Genomic DNA, 13,454 nt, shown 5'->3' with positions numbered 1-13,454 from the left:
ATACCAAAATTGGTCCAATCACACAAAAATTGGTCCATATCGGTTCATAATCATGGTTGCCACTAGAGCCAAAAATAATCTACCAAAATTTTATTTCTATAGAAAATTTTGTCAAAATTTTATTTCTAGAGAAAATTTTGTTAAAATTTTATTCGGTTCATAATAAAATTTTCATCATTGTCAAAATTTTGTTTCTATAGAAAATTTTGTCAAAAGTTTATTTCTATAGAAAATGTTGTTCAAATTTTATTTCTGTAGAAATTTTTGTCAAAATTTTCTTTCTATAGAAAATTTTGTCAAGATTTTTATTTCTATAAAAAATTTTGTGAAAATTTTATTTCTATAGAAAATTTTGTTAAAATTTTATTTCTGTAGAAAATTTTGTCAAAATTTTATGTCTACTTTGTCAAACTGAATTATATACGTATTGGATCGATCTTTTTTGATTTAATATATACCACGTATGGACTTACATACAATTTAGAAGATGGTGTTAGGAGGTTTTAAGATACCTTGCCATCGGCAAGCGTTACCGCAACTTAAGTAATTCGATTGTGGATGGCAGTGTTTAGAAGAAGTTTTTACGCAATCCATGATGGAGGGTACATAAGCTTCGGCCTGGCCGAACTTACGGCCGTATATACTTGTTTTTTTTTTATACCCTGCGCCGCTCTTTGGAACAAGGTATTATAAGTTAGTGCATATGTTTGCAACACCCAGAAATGGACGCGAAAGACATGTGGTGTCTTTGGTAATATTGCTCAGGGCCGATCCCTGAGTCGATCTAGCCATGTCCGTCTGTCTGTGAACACATTTTTGTGATCAAAGTCTAGGTCGCAATATAAGTCCAATCACCTTCAAATTTGGCACGTGTTCCTTTTTTGGGTCAGAATAGAACCCTATTGATTTTGGAAGAACTCGGTTCAGTTTTAAATATAGCTCCCATATATCTCTCGCCCGATATGTACTTATATAGCCTCAGATGCCAATATTTTTTCCCCAATTTGCTTTAAATTTTGCACAGGGATTACAATTAATATTTTAGCTAATCGCGCCTACACTAAAAAAAATTGTCGTGAGGTCAAAGATTTCATGTCTTTAGAATACGAATGCAAATTTTGCTTAGGATGTAAGACGCATTTCTCTAATATAAAGTTTTTTTCCTTGTCCAAAAGTCAATAAACTTTTCAATAAAGTTATATTGTTCTTCCAATTAAATGATTTTACTTAAAAATGTGTATCATAACATGAAAGATAAAATTTTTGGTCTAAGGTTAACGTGACTTTAATAGTTCAGAAAAAATCTTTAAAATTAATAAAATTGTCTTTTAATTTGTTTCCTTTTTGCATCTTGCCTACGAAGCAAAAATTCGTTAAATAATAGTATATGTTTTTCAACACCTTATTTTAAAGACGTTTCTTACTTGAAACATAGCATAATTTCTACTGGAAGTCGAGTCTTAATTTGGAAAATAAAGTTGTCGTTTACTCGTTTTTAGAGGAATTTGATAGCATCTGGCAAAAAAAGTCTGAAAAAATGAAAAATTTACATTTGCTTCCTAGAAACAAGTACACAAAACCCAAATTTAAAAGAGAATTGCGTCTTTAAAGTATCCTTACTTGTATTCTCCGCTTCTTTGGCTGGGAATCAATACCCAAATTGTTAAAATAAAGACAAAATCTTTGGAACCGGGCATGCTTTTTTTCAGTGTAAGTTGGTTGAAATCGGATTTAGATATAGCTCCCATATATAACTTTTTGGACCGATATGCCCCAGAAGCCAGAGTTTTGTAGCTATGTATGACTAATTTGGCTGAAATCGGTTCAGATTTATATATAGCTCCTATATATATCTTTCTCCCGATTTTCAATCATATGACCACAGAGGTCAAAGTTGTAATCCGATTTATATGAAATTTTGCACAGGGAGTATAAATAACAATGTAACTATGCATACCAAATTTGGTTGAAATCGGTTCACATTTAGATATAGCTCTCATATATATGTTTTCTGATTTCGGCAAAAATGGCCAAAATACCAAGATTTTCCTTGTCAAATCGCCATTGCTAATTCGAAAACTTGAATGAATGGCTTAAATTTTCCTATACTTCTAATACACGAACAGAAAACCCATGTTTGGACATGGTTGCCGCATCCATTTTTTGCTTATCCAGAGCATGTAATTGCCACGAAAACCATGTATTTTGTCTTTGTAAAAATAGTTTTCGAGCGGAGAAAAATATATGGTGGCAATAAGCATTTGAATGGTTCTCAAATACCGCAAACATGTTCTATCATTTGAATGATAGAATTTGAGACCATTAAATGGTTGGGAAAATCATGTACCTGACCATTCATTTTTTTACTTTTTACAGGGAAAAAAGTATTTTGAGAGGTTAAGTATAGACATGTCTAGAACCATTACATGGCCATAAAGACGATTTACATTTTTTTTGTGACCATTTAATTTTTTTTTTACTTTTTTTGCGAAAAGAATTTTATAAAAACATTGAGCAGGTACACACGATTTTCATTTTGCGCGTCAGTCGTGTGTTGATTGTTTCTTGCAATGGACGGAGAATACGGATTTACTGTATTTTGTGTTAATTTATTTATTCAGAAGTGGCACGTGGTGGTGAACACAAAAAAGGAAAGTGTAATTGAAAAATTAATCTGGTTTTTGTTCTGCATTTTTATACCCTGCTCCACACTGTGGAACAGGGTATTATAAGTTAGTGCATATGTTTGCAACACCCAGAAGGAGACGAGATAGACACATGGTGTCTTTGGCAAAAATGCTCAGGGTGGGCTCCTGAGTCGATATAGCGATGTCCGTCTGTCCGTCTGTCCGTCTGTCCGTCTGTCCGTGAACACATTTTTGTAATCAAAGTCTAGGTCGCAGTTTTAGTCCAATCGACTTCAAATTTGGCACAAGTATGTGTTTTGGCGCAGAATAGATACCTATTGATTTTGGAAGAAATCGGTTCAGATTTAGATATAGCTCCCATATATATCTTTCGCCCGATATGGGCTAATACGGTCCCAGAAGCCAGAGTTTTACCCCAATTTGGTTGAAATTTTGCACTAGGAGTTCAATTAGTAGTGTAGTCTAGTGTGCCAAATTTTATTGAAATCGGTTCAGATTTAGATATAGCTCCCATATATATCGTTCGCCCGATTTACACTCATATGACCACAGAGGCCAATTTTTTGCTCCGATTTAGTTGAAATTTTGCACAGGGAGTAGAATTAGCATAGAAGCTATGCGTGCCAAATTTGGTTGAAATCGGTTCAGATTTAGATATAGCTCCCATATATAGCTTTCGCCCGATTTACACTCATATGACCACAGAGGCCAATTGTTTGCTCCGATTTAGTTGCAATTTTGCACAGGGAGTAGAATTAGCATTGTAACTATGCGTGCCAAGTTTGTTTGAAATCGGTTCAGATTTAGATATATATCCCATATATAGCTTTCGCCCGATTTACACTCACATGACCACAGAGGCCAATTTTTAACTCCGATTTAGTTGAAATTTTGCACAGGGAGTAGAATTAGCATTATAGCTATGCGTGCCAAATTTGGTTGAAATCGGTTCAGATTTAGATGTAGCTCCCATATATAGCTTTCACCCGATTTACACTCATATGACCACAGTGGCCAATCTTTTACTCCGATTTAAGTGAAATTTTGCACAGGGAGTAGAATTAGCATTGTAGCTATTCGTGCCAAATTTGGTTGAAATCGGTTCAGATTTAGATATAGCTTCCATATATAGCTTTCGCCCGATTTACACTCATATGACCACAGAGGCCAATTTTTTGCTCCGATTTAGTTGAAATTTTGCACAGGGAGTATAATTAGCATTGTAGCTATGCGTGCCAAATTTGGTTGAAATCGGTTCAGATTTAGATATATCTCCCATATATAGCTTTCGCCCGATTTACACTCATATGACCACAGAGCCCAATTTTTAACTCCGATTTAGTTGAAATTTTGCACAGAGAGTAGAATTAGCATTATAGCTATGCGTGCCAAATTTGGTTGAAATCGGTTCAGATTTAGATATATCTCCCATATATAGCTTTTGCCCGATTTACACTCATATGACCGTAGAGGCCAATTTTTAACTCCGATTTAGTTGAAATTTTACACAGGGAGTAGAATTAGCATTGTAGCTATGCGTGCCAAATTTGGTTGAAATCGGTTCAGATTTAGATATAGCTCCCATATATATGTTTTTCTGATTTCGACAAAAATGGTCAAAATACCAACATTTTCCTTGTAAAATCGCCAAAAGTTGTAAAAACGACTCTAATTTTCCTAAACTTGTAATACATATATATCGAGCGATAAAGCATAAATAAACTTTTGCGACGTTTCCTTAAAATTGCTTCAGATTTAAATGGTTCCCATATTTTTTTTACTAACATTGTGTTCCACCCTAGTGCATTAGCCCACTTAAATTTTGAGTCTATAGATTTTGTAGAAGTCTATCAAATTCTGTCCAGATCGAGTGATATTTAAATGTATGTATGTGGGACAATCCTTTATATATAGCCCCCAACACATTTGACGAATGTGATATGGTATCGAAAATTTTGATCTACAGAGTGGTGCAGGGTATAATATAGTCGGCCCCGCCCGACTTTAGACTTTCCTTACTTGTTATGGTATAATTTATTTTTATTTGCAGATACATGATGTGTGTGTTGGTACATCTGATGCGCATGTTTGCTTGCACGACATTATAAATACAAATAAATAATGAATTAGTTTATAAATAAATAAAAACAAATAAATAAAGTTAATTTTGTGTTTTTTCTCAAGTGGCGTCCTTTTCTCGGCGACAAAAAAAGTTTTTTCATAAAGATCAAAACATTTTGGTTGGAACCATATTTTTTTAACTGGAAAAAACATTTTTCATGACTACAATAACATTTGAGATTGTTAACGTAGCAATTATTTTCTGTGTAATTAGTATGAACTGATATCCAGATGGCGTATTTATACTTTCGTTAAGCACTTGTTTAGCTATCTGTCAAATCAATTGTCAAACTTAGTTTTAAGTAACATTATAATAAACTCTTTTCTTTGGATTGAACCACGAAACTGGTAAGACTTCTTTTTTCCACTTGGGGTTAATTCCACCATAACCGCCTATATCTGTCTTGCATTTCTTCCTGCTCTTGAGCAATTGTGAACTCAAGCTGTGGCGATATTTCTACAGAAGGACTAATGGTCTTCAGTTATTCTCTACACCCAAATTGAGTATCCTTCAGCCCCCACATTAACATTTGGTCCTAACGAACCGGATAAAGGATATTTGGGTACCGGTTATAAAACATCGGCCGCAGAAATCATTTGTTCCACGTCACTTTGGATCGCCTCAGTAAATTTCGCTGTTCCAGGTTTGCATTTTATTCGCCGGTATGTATGTTGATACATTCTCTCCCTCGGCAGTGAAAGGGCAAACAGAACAAACGGCATAAAATTCATACGTTGTTGAATATTTTTACTGATTTCGTGGTGCTTGTGTTAAGAAAATTTTCACAACAATCTATTCGGAATAGCTTACAAAATCAGTAAAATATTAAAAATTTAATTTCCCGTTCGTGTATAGCGGTTGTTGAATAGCAAACGTGAGTGGTGAAATATTTAGAGTCCAAAGAACAACTACTCTAATCCCTTAAGTGTCCAAAAAACCACCTAAACTTTAGGGGTGTTGGAATTCAAAGTCAAATCTTACAAAAGTGATTCGTATATTCTAGAAAAATCCGAAGAAAAAAAGAAAGAAAAAGCGAAATAAAGAATTAGGTATGCCACATGTTTCTATAGAGGTGTTAATATCAAGTGCGGCCTCGTATTATCATTGTGAAGGTCATCCATAAGAAATATTTCAGAAGAGTTACGTAATGCATTTGAAATAAAATAGCCCATCGGCAACAAAACCACGTTTTCCCGCGAAAATCTTATATTGAAATCGTTATCGATACATATGTTACAACAGAAAATGTGTATACCCACAAATTATGTTATTGATGACGTCACCTCTATTCTGTGACGAACACATATATTTGGATATATCTCCATACGCTCACTCTTCAACTCCCCAAAGTTCGGTATGTACAAGTCTATCTTTTTTCCTTTATGCGTTACAGTTATTCCAAAATTTTCAAGTTGATATATCATCTCTCTCGGAGAGCGAATTCGCCTCAATTCTTCTTCTTCTTAAACCATTTTCTGGTGACTACTCAAAACATTTTGCTATTCTTCCAGCAGATGCTAAGTGATAAACATTATTTGTTTGTGCTCTTTACATCCATTTTCTTCGAAGACAAAAATACGAAGTCCTGGAAATAATTTGAAAATTGTTTCTGTTTAACCACTATACTGAATTTCTATCGCTACGAGATTGCAACATGAATATAAATTATTGATCAACAATAAGCTTCAGTTTTCATTACTCTTGTTCTTCCTTTTTATACCCTCCATCATAGGATGGGGGTATATTAACTTTGTCATTCCGTTTGTAACACATCGAAATATTGCTCTAAGACCCCATAAAGTATATATATTCTGGGTCGTGGTGAAATTCTGAGTCGATCTAAGCATGTCCGTCCGTCCGTCCGTCCGTCCGTCCGTCTGTTGAAATCACGCTAACTTCCGAACGAAACAAGCTATCGACTTGAAACTTGGCACAAGTAGTTGTTATTGATGTAGGTCGGATGGTATTGAAAATGGGCCATATCGGTCCACTTTTACGTATAGCCCCCATATAAAGGGACCCTCAGATTTGGCTTGTGGATCCTCTAACGGAAGCATATTTCATCCGATCCGGCTGAAATTTGGTATATGGTGTTGGTATATGGTCTCTAACAACCATGCAAAAATTGGTCCACATCGGTCCATAATTATATATAGCCCCCATATAAACCGATCCCCAGATTTGGGTTGCGGAGCCTAAAAGAGGAGCAAATTTCATCCGATCCGGTTGAAATTTGGTACATGGTGTTGGTATATGGTCTCTAACAACCGCGCAAAAATTGGTTCACATCGGTCCATAATTATATATAGCCCCCATATAAACCGATCCCCAGATTTGGCTTGCCGAGCCTCAAAGAGAAGAAAATTTCATCCGATCCGGCTGAAATTTGGTACATGATGTTGGTATATGGTCTCTAACAACCATGCAAAAATTGGTCCATATCGGTCCTTAATTATATATAGCCCCCATATAAACCGATCCCTAGATTTGGCTTGTGGAGCCTCTAAGAGAAGCATATTTCATCCGATCCGGCTGAAATTTGGTACATGGTGTTGGTATATGGTCTCTAACAATCATGCAAAAATTGGTCCACATCGGTCCATAATTATATATAGCCCCCATATAAACCGATCTCAGATTTGGCTAGCGGAGCCTCAAAGAGAAGCAAATTTCATCCGATCCGGCTGAAATTTGGTACATGATGTTGGTATATGGTCTCTAACAACCATGCAAAAATTGGTCCACATCGGTCCATAATTATATATAGCGCCCATATAAACCGATCCCCAGATTTGGGTTGCGGAGCCTCAAAGAGAAGCAAATTTCATCCGATCCGCCTGAAATTTGGTACATTATATTGGTATATGGTCTCTAACAACCATGCAAAAATTGGTCCACATCGGTTCATAATTATATATAGCCCCATATAAACCGATCCCCAGATTTGGCTTGCGATGTCTCCAACAGAAGCAAATTTCATCCAATCCGGTTGTAATTTGGAACATGGTGTTAGTATATGATCTTTAACAACCGTGGCAGAATTGGTCCATATCGGTCCATAATTATATATAGCCCCCATATAAAACGTTCTCCAGATTTGACCTCCGGAGCCTCTTGGAGGAGCAAAATTCATCCGATCCGGTTCAAATTAGGAACGTGGTGTTAGTATATGGTCGCTAACAACCATACCAAAATTGGTCCAATGACACAAAAATTGGTCCATATCGGTTCATAATCATGGTTGCCACTAGAGCCAAAAATAATCTACCAAATTTTTATTTCTATAGAAAATTTTGTCAAAATTTTATTTCTAGAGAAAATTTTGTTAAAATTTTATTCGGTTCATAATAAAATTTTCATCATTGTCAGAATTTTATTTCTATAACAAATTTTGTCAAAATTTTATTTCTATAGAAAATTTTGTTCAAATTTTATTCGGTTCATAATCATGGTTGCCACTCGAGCCAAAAATAATCTACCAAGATTTTATTTCTATAGAAAATTTTTTTAAAATTTTATTTCTGTAGAAATTTTTGTCAAAATTTTCTTTCTATAGAAAATTTTGTCAAAATTTTTATTTCTATAGAAAATTTTGTGAAAATTTTATTTCTATCGAAAATTTTGTTAAAATTTTATTTCTACTTTTTCAAACTGAATTATATACGTATTGGATCGATCTTTTTTGATTTAATATATACCACGTATCGACTTACATACAATTTAGAAGATGGTGTTAGGAGGTTTTAAGATACCTTGCCATCGGCAAGCGTTACCGCAACTAAGGTCATTCGATTGTGGATGGCAGTGTTTAGAAGAAGTTTCTAAGCAATCCATGATGGAGGGTACATAAGCTTCGGCCTGGCCGAACTTACGGCCGTATATACTTGTTTTTTACTGAAATTTTTACCGTTATAACTCAAATACAATTTACGTTCATATTGGATATGCTTCTCTCATTACATCCATAGAAGTACACACCCAGAGAAAAAAATCTGTAACCTTTTACCAAGCCTGAATATTTGCCGACTTTTTATTTATAATTTTTGTGGTTTTCTCTGCAACTATACAATTACTTATAATCTGGGTTATTGTTCATAAGCAGTCATAGACATATTTTATGTTACACATTGTTGGCACGGTACACAATCCAAAGAATCCAAAAACCTATAGCCTCTATAGGCTAGATTCGCACATTTGGTCTCCTTTCTCAAAAAACCCAAGTCTTTTTGTTCTTTTCTTAATAATTAATTGCCATGTCTGCCTTAGAGCGATTTATTCGAGCCAATGATAAATTGATCAATTTTGAACAACAATTGACTGATTCCGTTATCACAGATTCATCGATATTTGCTCTTGAAGTTCATCGCGATGAATTGAAGGCAATATGGATCGCAATAAAATCTTTGTACGAGAAATGCGTTGATCATTTTGACAAACAGGAGACAAAATTGGCAGATGATGGTAGGGAGGATGATTCAGATTCAGATTCTGCCACAGGCAATACTGACCTGGATAGCATAAACTCCCGCTACCACGCCTCTTATGACACATATGTGCGCATCGTATCCAAACTAAATTCCAATATTCATGAGCGGGGCAGGTTACCATCCATTGCTCCACACAATGTTCCAACATCCAATTTTCACCTGCCTGCTTGTGACACAGAATCATTCCGTGGGGACTATCAATCATGGCCATCCTTCCGAGACATGTTCTCGGCTGTTTATGTCAAGAATTCATCTCTATCTAAGGTCCAAAAATTGTTCCACTTGAGGAAGAAAACTGAGGGGGAGGCCCATGAAATAGTCAAGAAATGTCCCTTGACCAATAGTGGGTTTGATATTGCGTGGGCAAATCTAACCGACAGATTTGAGAACAAACGTATGCTCGTTCACAGCCAACTCAGAGTCCTCCTTAATCTAGCCACTATTACATCTGAGTCGAGTGAGGGCATAAAAGGTCTTCAGAGAGACATAAACAGCTGTATTTCATGTCTAAAGCTATACGATGTTGACGTGTCGACATGGGATGCTATTTTTGTTTATATTTGCTCGTCAAAACTTCCGCGAACGTCCTTGTCGCTATGGGAGCAATCAATTAAGAACAAAAAAGATGTTTCAAAATGGTCCGAGCTGGATTCGTTTCTGTCCAGCAGATATCAAACTTTGGAAACTATCAGCGAGATAAGTGGTGTTTCCACACCAAATCTACCCCACTCCAATTGTAATGCTAAAAAGCAGAACAATTCTTCCACAAGAAAGGTTCATAGTAACCTTGCTAAGGTGTCATCGTCACAGAACAACCCAACGTGTAACCTTTGTATCGGAGAATCACACCCTATCAGAAAGTGTCCCAAGTTTCTTCAGATGAATGTAAACGACCGGATGTCGTGTATAAAAAGGTTAAATTTGTGTATTAATTGTTTCGCAAAAAGTCACAATGTAAAAAAATGTAAAAGCCCATACAGCTGCTTCTCGTGTCATCGCCGACACAACTCCCTGCTCCATAACAATACCTTGACCCCCGTTAGTATAGATTCTACCCCCACTATTCATAGTCAAGTCAATGAGGAACTACAAGACCCGCAAATACAGTCCACTTCATCCATAGATCCTCCTGGCTTCCCTTTGTCCTCTGAAGGTAGAATCCAGTCCTGTTTTGCCTCCCACTCTCAAAACGTCCTTTTAGGCACAGCTCTGGTGCAAATAACTCATCTAGGCATGAGATATATAGTCAGGGCATTAATTGATTCAGGGTCTCAAACCTTTTTATCGGAAAGAATCTTCCAACTTCTAAAGCTTCCGTTCCGGCCTGTTGAAGCCGAAATATCCGGACTCAATGGTGTTACTTCAGCAAACGCTAGAAAGTTGGTAAATTTGACTGTCTGTCCACGCTTTGAATCTGATGTCGAGCTAAACATTACTGCCTTAGTTGTACCGCAACTCTCAGGCAATCTACCAACTAGCCCAATTAATTCTTCTATTCTACAGCAACTTCCTGGCATACAATTGGCTGATCCTATGTTCTACCAATTTGGCCGCGTTGATATGTTAATTGGTGCCGACCTGTTCAACAATATTCTGCTTGAGAATGTAAAGAAGAACATTTGTGGTTCTTTAGTTGCACAGGAAACTGTGTTTGGGTGGATAATCACCGGCCCTGTTGTATCTCAATCCACAATTTCTAGCTTCTCCACAATGGTTTCATTTGTTACCGAATGCACCTTAGAAAAACAGCTAAGGCGTTTTTGGGAGGTGGAGGATGTTCCTCAACAACCGATGCTTTCTCAAGCTGACTCATTTTGCGAGGCATTATATACTGAGACGACCACTCGAGATGAAGATGGTCGGTATATAGTCGCATTACCATTTAGGCCAGAATTTTTAGAAGGATATAGAATTTTGGGTGACTCGAGGGCTCTTGCGGAGAGACAATTTTTACGAAATGAGGCTAGGCTTCTGAAAAACGTTGAACAGAAAAGTAATAACTACGAGATATACAAGTGGACTGACTCCTCCATTGTTCTATCTTGGCTTCGTAAGCCAGCGTGCCATTGGAAAGTATTCGTTGCTAACCGAGTGTCGACAATTACCAACAAAGTGGGAATCGACAACTGGTCCCATGTAGCTTCCAAATTCAATCCAGCGGACTTAGCAAGTCGAGGAGTTTGCCCTCAAGACTTGCTCGATAACCAACTTTGGTGGCATGGACCGCCTTGGCTGGAACAGCCCCCTGAGCTTTGGCCTGGTCAAGGCTATGAGCCTGAGGAAACGAACTTAGAACAAAAGAGCGTTAGGGTCCACCTCGCTGTATGTTCAGATAAAGTGGATATTTTAGAAAGATTTTCCTGCTATAGTCGTGCAATTAAGGTGCTTTGCTATGCCTTCCGGTTCTACCAGAGAACACATCCCACACATAGAGAACATTTTAAATATAGGTCCACATGTCTGACATCCGTAGAATTCTCTCGTATGAGAAATAAACTGATCGTTCTGGCCCAAGAGAATTTCTTTCCAGAGACAGTCAACGCCTTATCCAAACACGAGAATATTCCCAAGTCATCTTCAATTCTTAATCTCAATCCATTTTTAGATGACAATGGAGTGATTCGTGCATCCGGTAGATTAGCATTTGCCCCTTCGCTCAGTTATGACGAACGATTTCCCATCATCATGCCTTACAACTGTCAATTCAGTCGTCTTCTAGTAAAATTTGTCCACCACTTATGTCTTCATGGTGGAAACCAACAAGTAATTAATCTTGTCCGTCTTCAGTTTTTGATACCCAAACTTAGAAATTTAGTTAAGTCCACAATACACCAGTGTAAAAAGTGCGTTCTCCATAAGAAGAAAATTCAACAACAGCTCATGGCGGCACTTCCTCCAGAAAGGACAACGCTTCGTCGACCATTCCATTCAACAGGCATCGACTTCGCAGGACCCTTCGAAATTAGAAGTTTCGCGGGCCGAGGGTATAAAATAAACAAAGGTTATGTGTGTGTGTTTATTTGCTTTGCAACCAAAGCTATACACTTAGAGGCCACTTCTTCCCTTTCCACCGCTGCCTTCTTGGCAGCATTCCAAAGGTTCGTCTCGAGAAGGGGGTGTCCTTTAAATGTCTATTCTGACAACGGGACAAATTTCATTGGAGCCTCCAAAGAAATTGCCCACGATTTCCTTTCATCATCTAAGTCTTCTCTTCTTTCGCAGTTCGCTCCTCAACAGTTATCATGGCATTTTATCCCTCCAGGGGCACCCCACATGGGTGGCTTGTGGGAGGCAGGGGTGAAAAGTTTTAAAACCCATCTTAAAAAAGTTTCTGGATCATTTAACTTTACTTTCGAAGAGTTTTGCACCCTGTTGTCAAAAATAGAAGCCTGTTTGAACTCCAGGCCAATTTCCACAATATCCGACGACCCTGCTGATCTGAATCCCTTAACGCCAGGTCATTTCCTTACTGGAGGTCCAATTTTAGCCCCTCCGGAACCCACTTATGACAATGATCCAGAATCAGTAGTTAATCGTTGGCAGAGGGTAAAAGTGTTACATCAAAATTTCTGACAACGCTGGAAAATGGAGTACTTAAAAGAACTCCATAAGAGGAATAAGTGGAAGAATCCCACAGACAATATTCGTATTGATTCTATAGTCGTTATTCGTGATGAAAATTTGACTCCCAACGAATGGCGATTGGGGCGAGTTATCAAACTACATCCGGGAAAGGACAACCGTGTTAGAGTGGCAGATATTTACACACAAAAGGGTGTTATCACTCGTCCTGTCGTAAAGCTAGTTCTACTTCCAACTCAATAAGAATCGGTACAAAATTTTAGTCTTTAATACCCTATACATATACTTTATTTCCAGAATGCCAAGAATCGTCAAAAATCGAACCCCAACCATTGGGCGAAACCAACCACTAATGAAGATAAATTTCAAATGTCGTATTTGTCATCACTTTCATGCCTTACGAATGTGTAAAAAATTTCTTTCCATGACAACTGCCCAAAGGAAGCAAGCAGTTGAGCGATTCAAATATTGTGGGAACTGTTTGGCACACCAGCATTCTAGATCCAGTTGCTTTACAAAATCCGGATGTCATATCTGCCGACGAAATCATCACACGCTACTTCACGAGCGTGACCGAAGCAATCGCGAGATTGCAGTGTCTGTGGTACCCACTTC

General features: G+C 37.3%; 1 protein-coding gene across 1 annotated transcript in view; it reads left to right on the top strand.

The window, feature by feature from the left end:
• LOC142242533 (uncharacterized) overlaps positions 1 to 12,830 on the top strand; it is a 29,407-nt gene extending 16,577 nt beyond the window's left edge. Inside the window, exon 2 of the mRNA XM_075314112.1 lies at positions 9,037 to 12,830. Coding sequence (XP_075170227.1) covers positions 9,037 to 12,830 — 3,794 coding nt within the window. The remainder of the gene's footprint in view (positions 1 to 9,036) is intronic.
• The last annotated feature ends 624 nt before the right edge of the window (positions 12,831 to 13,454 follow it).

This window comes from Haematobia irritans, unplaced genomic scaffold (assembly GCF_050003625.1).
Source record: "Haematobia irritans isolate KBUSLIRL unplaced genomic scaffold, ASM5000362v1 scaffold_35, whole genome shotgun sequence".
NCBI lineage: Eukaryota > Metazoa > Arthropoda > Insecta > Diptera > Muscidae > Haematobia > Haematobia irritans.
This window is presented reverse-complemented; position numbering and strand designations above follow the sequence as displayed.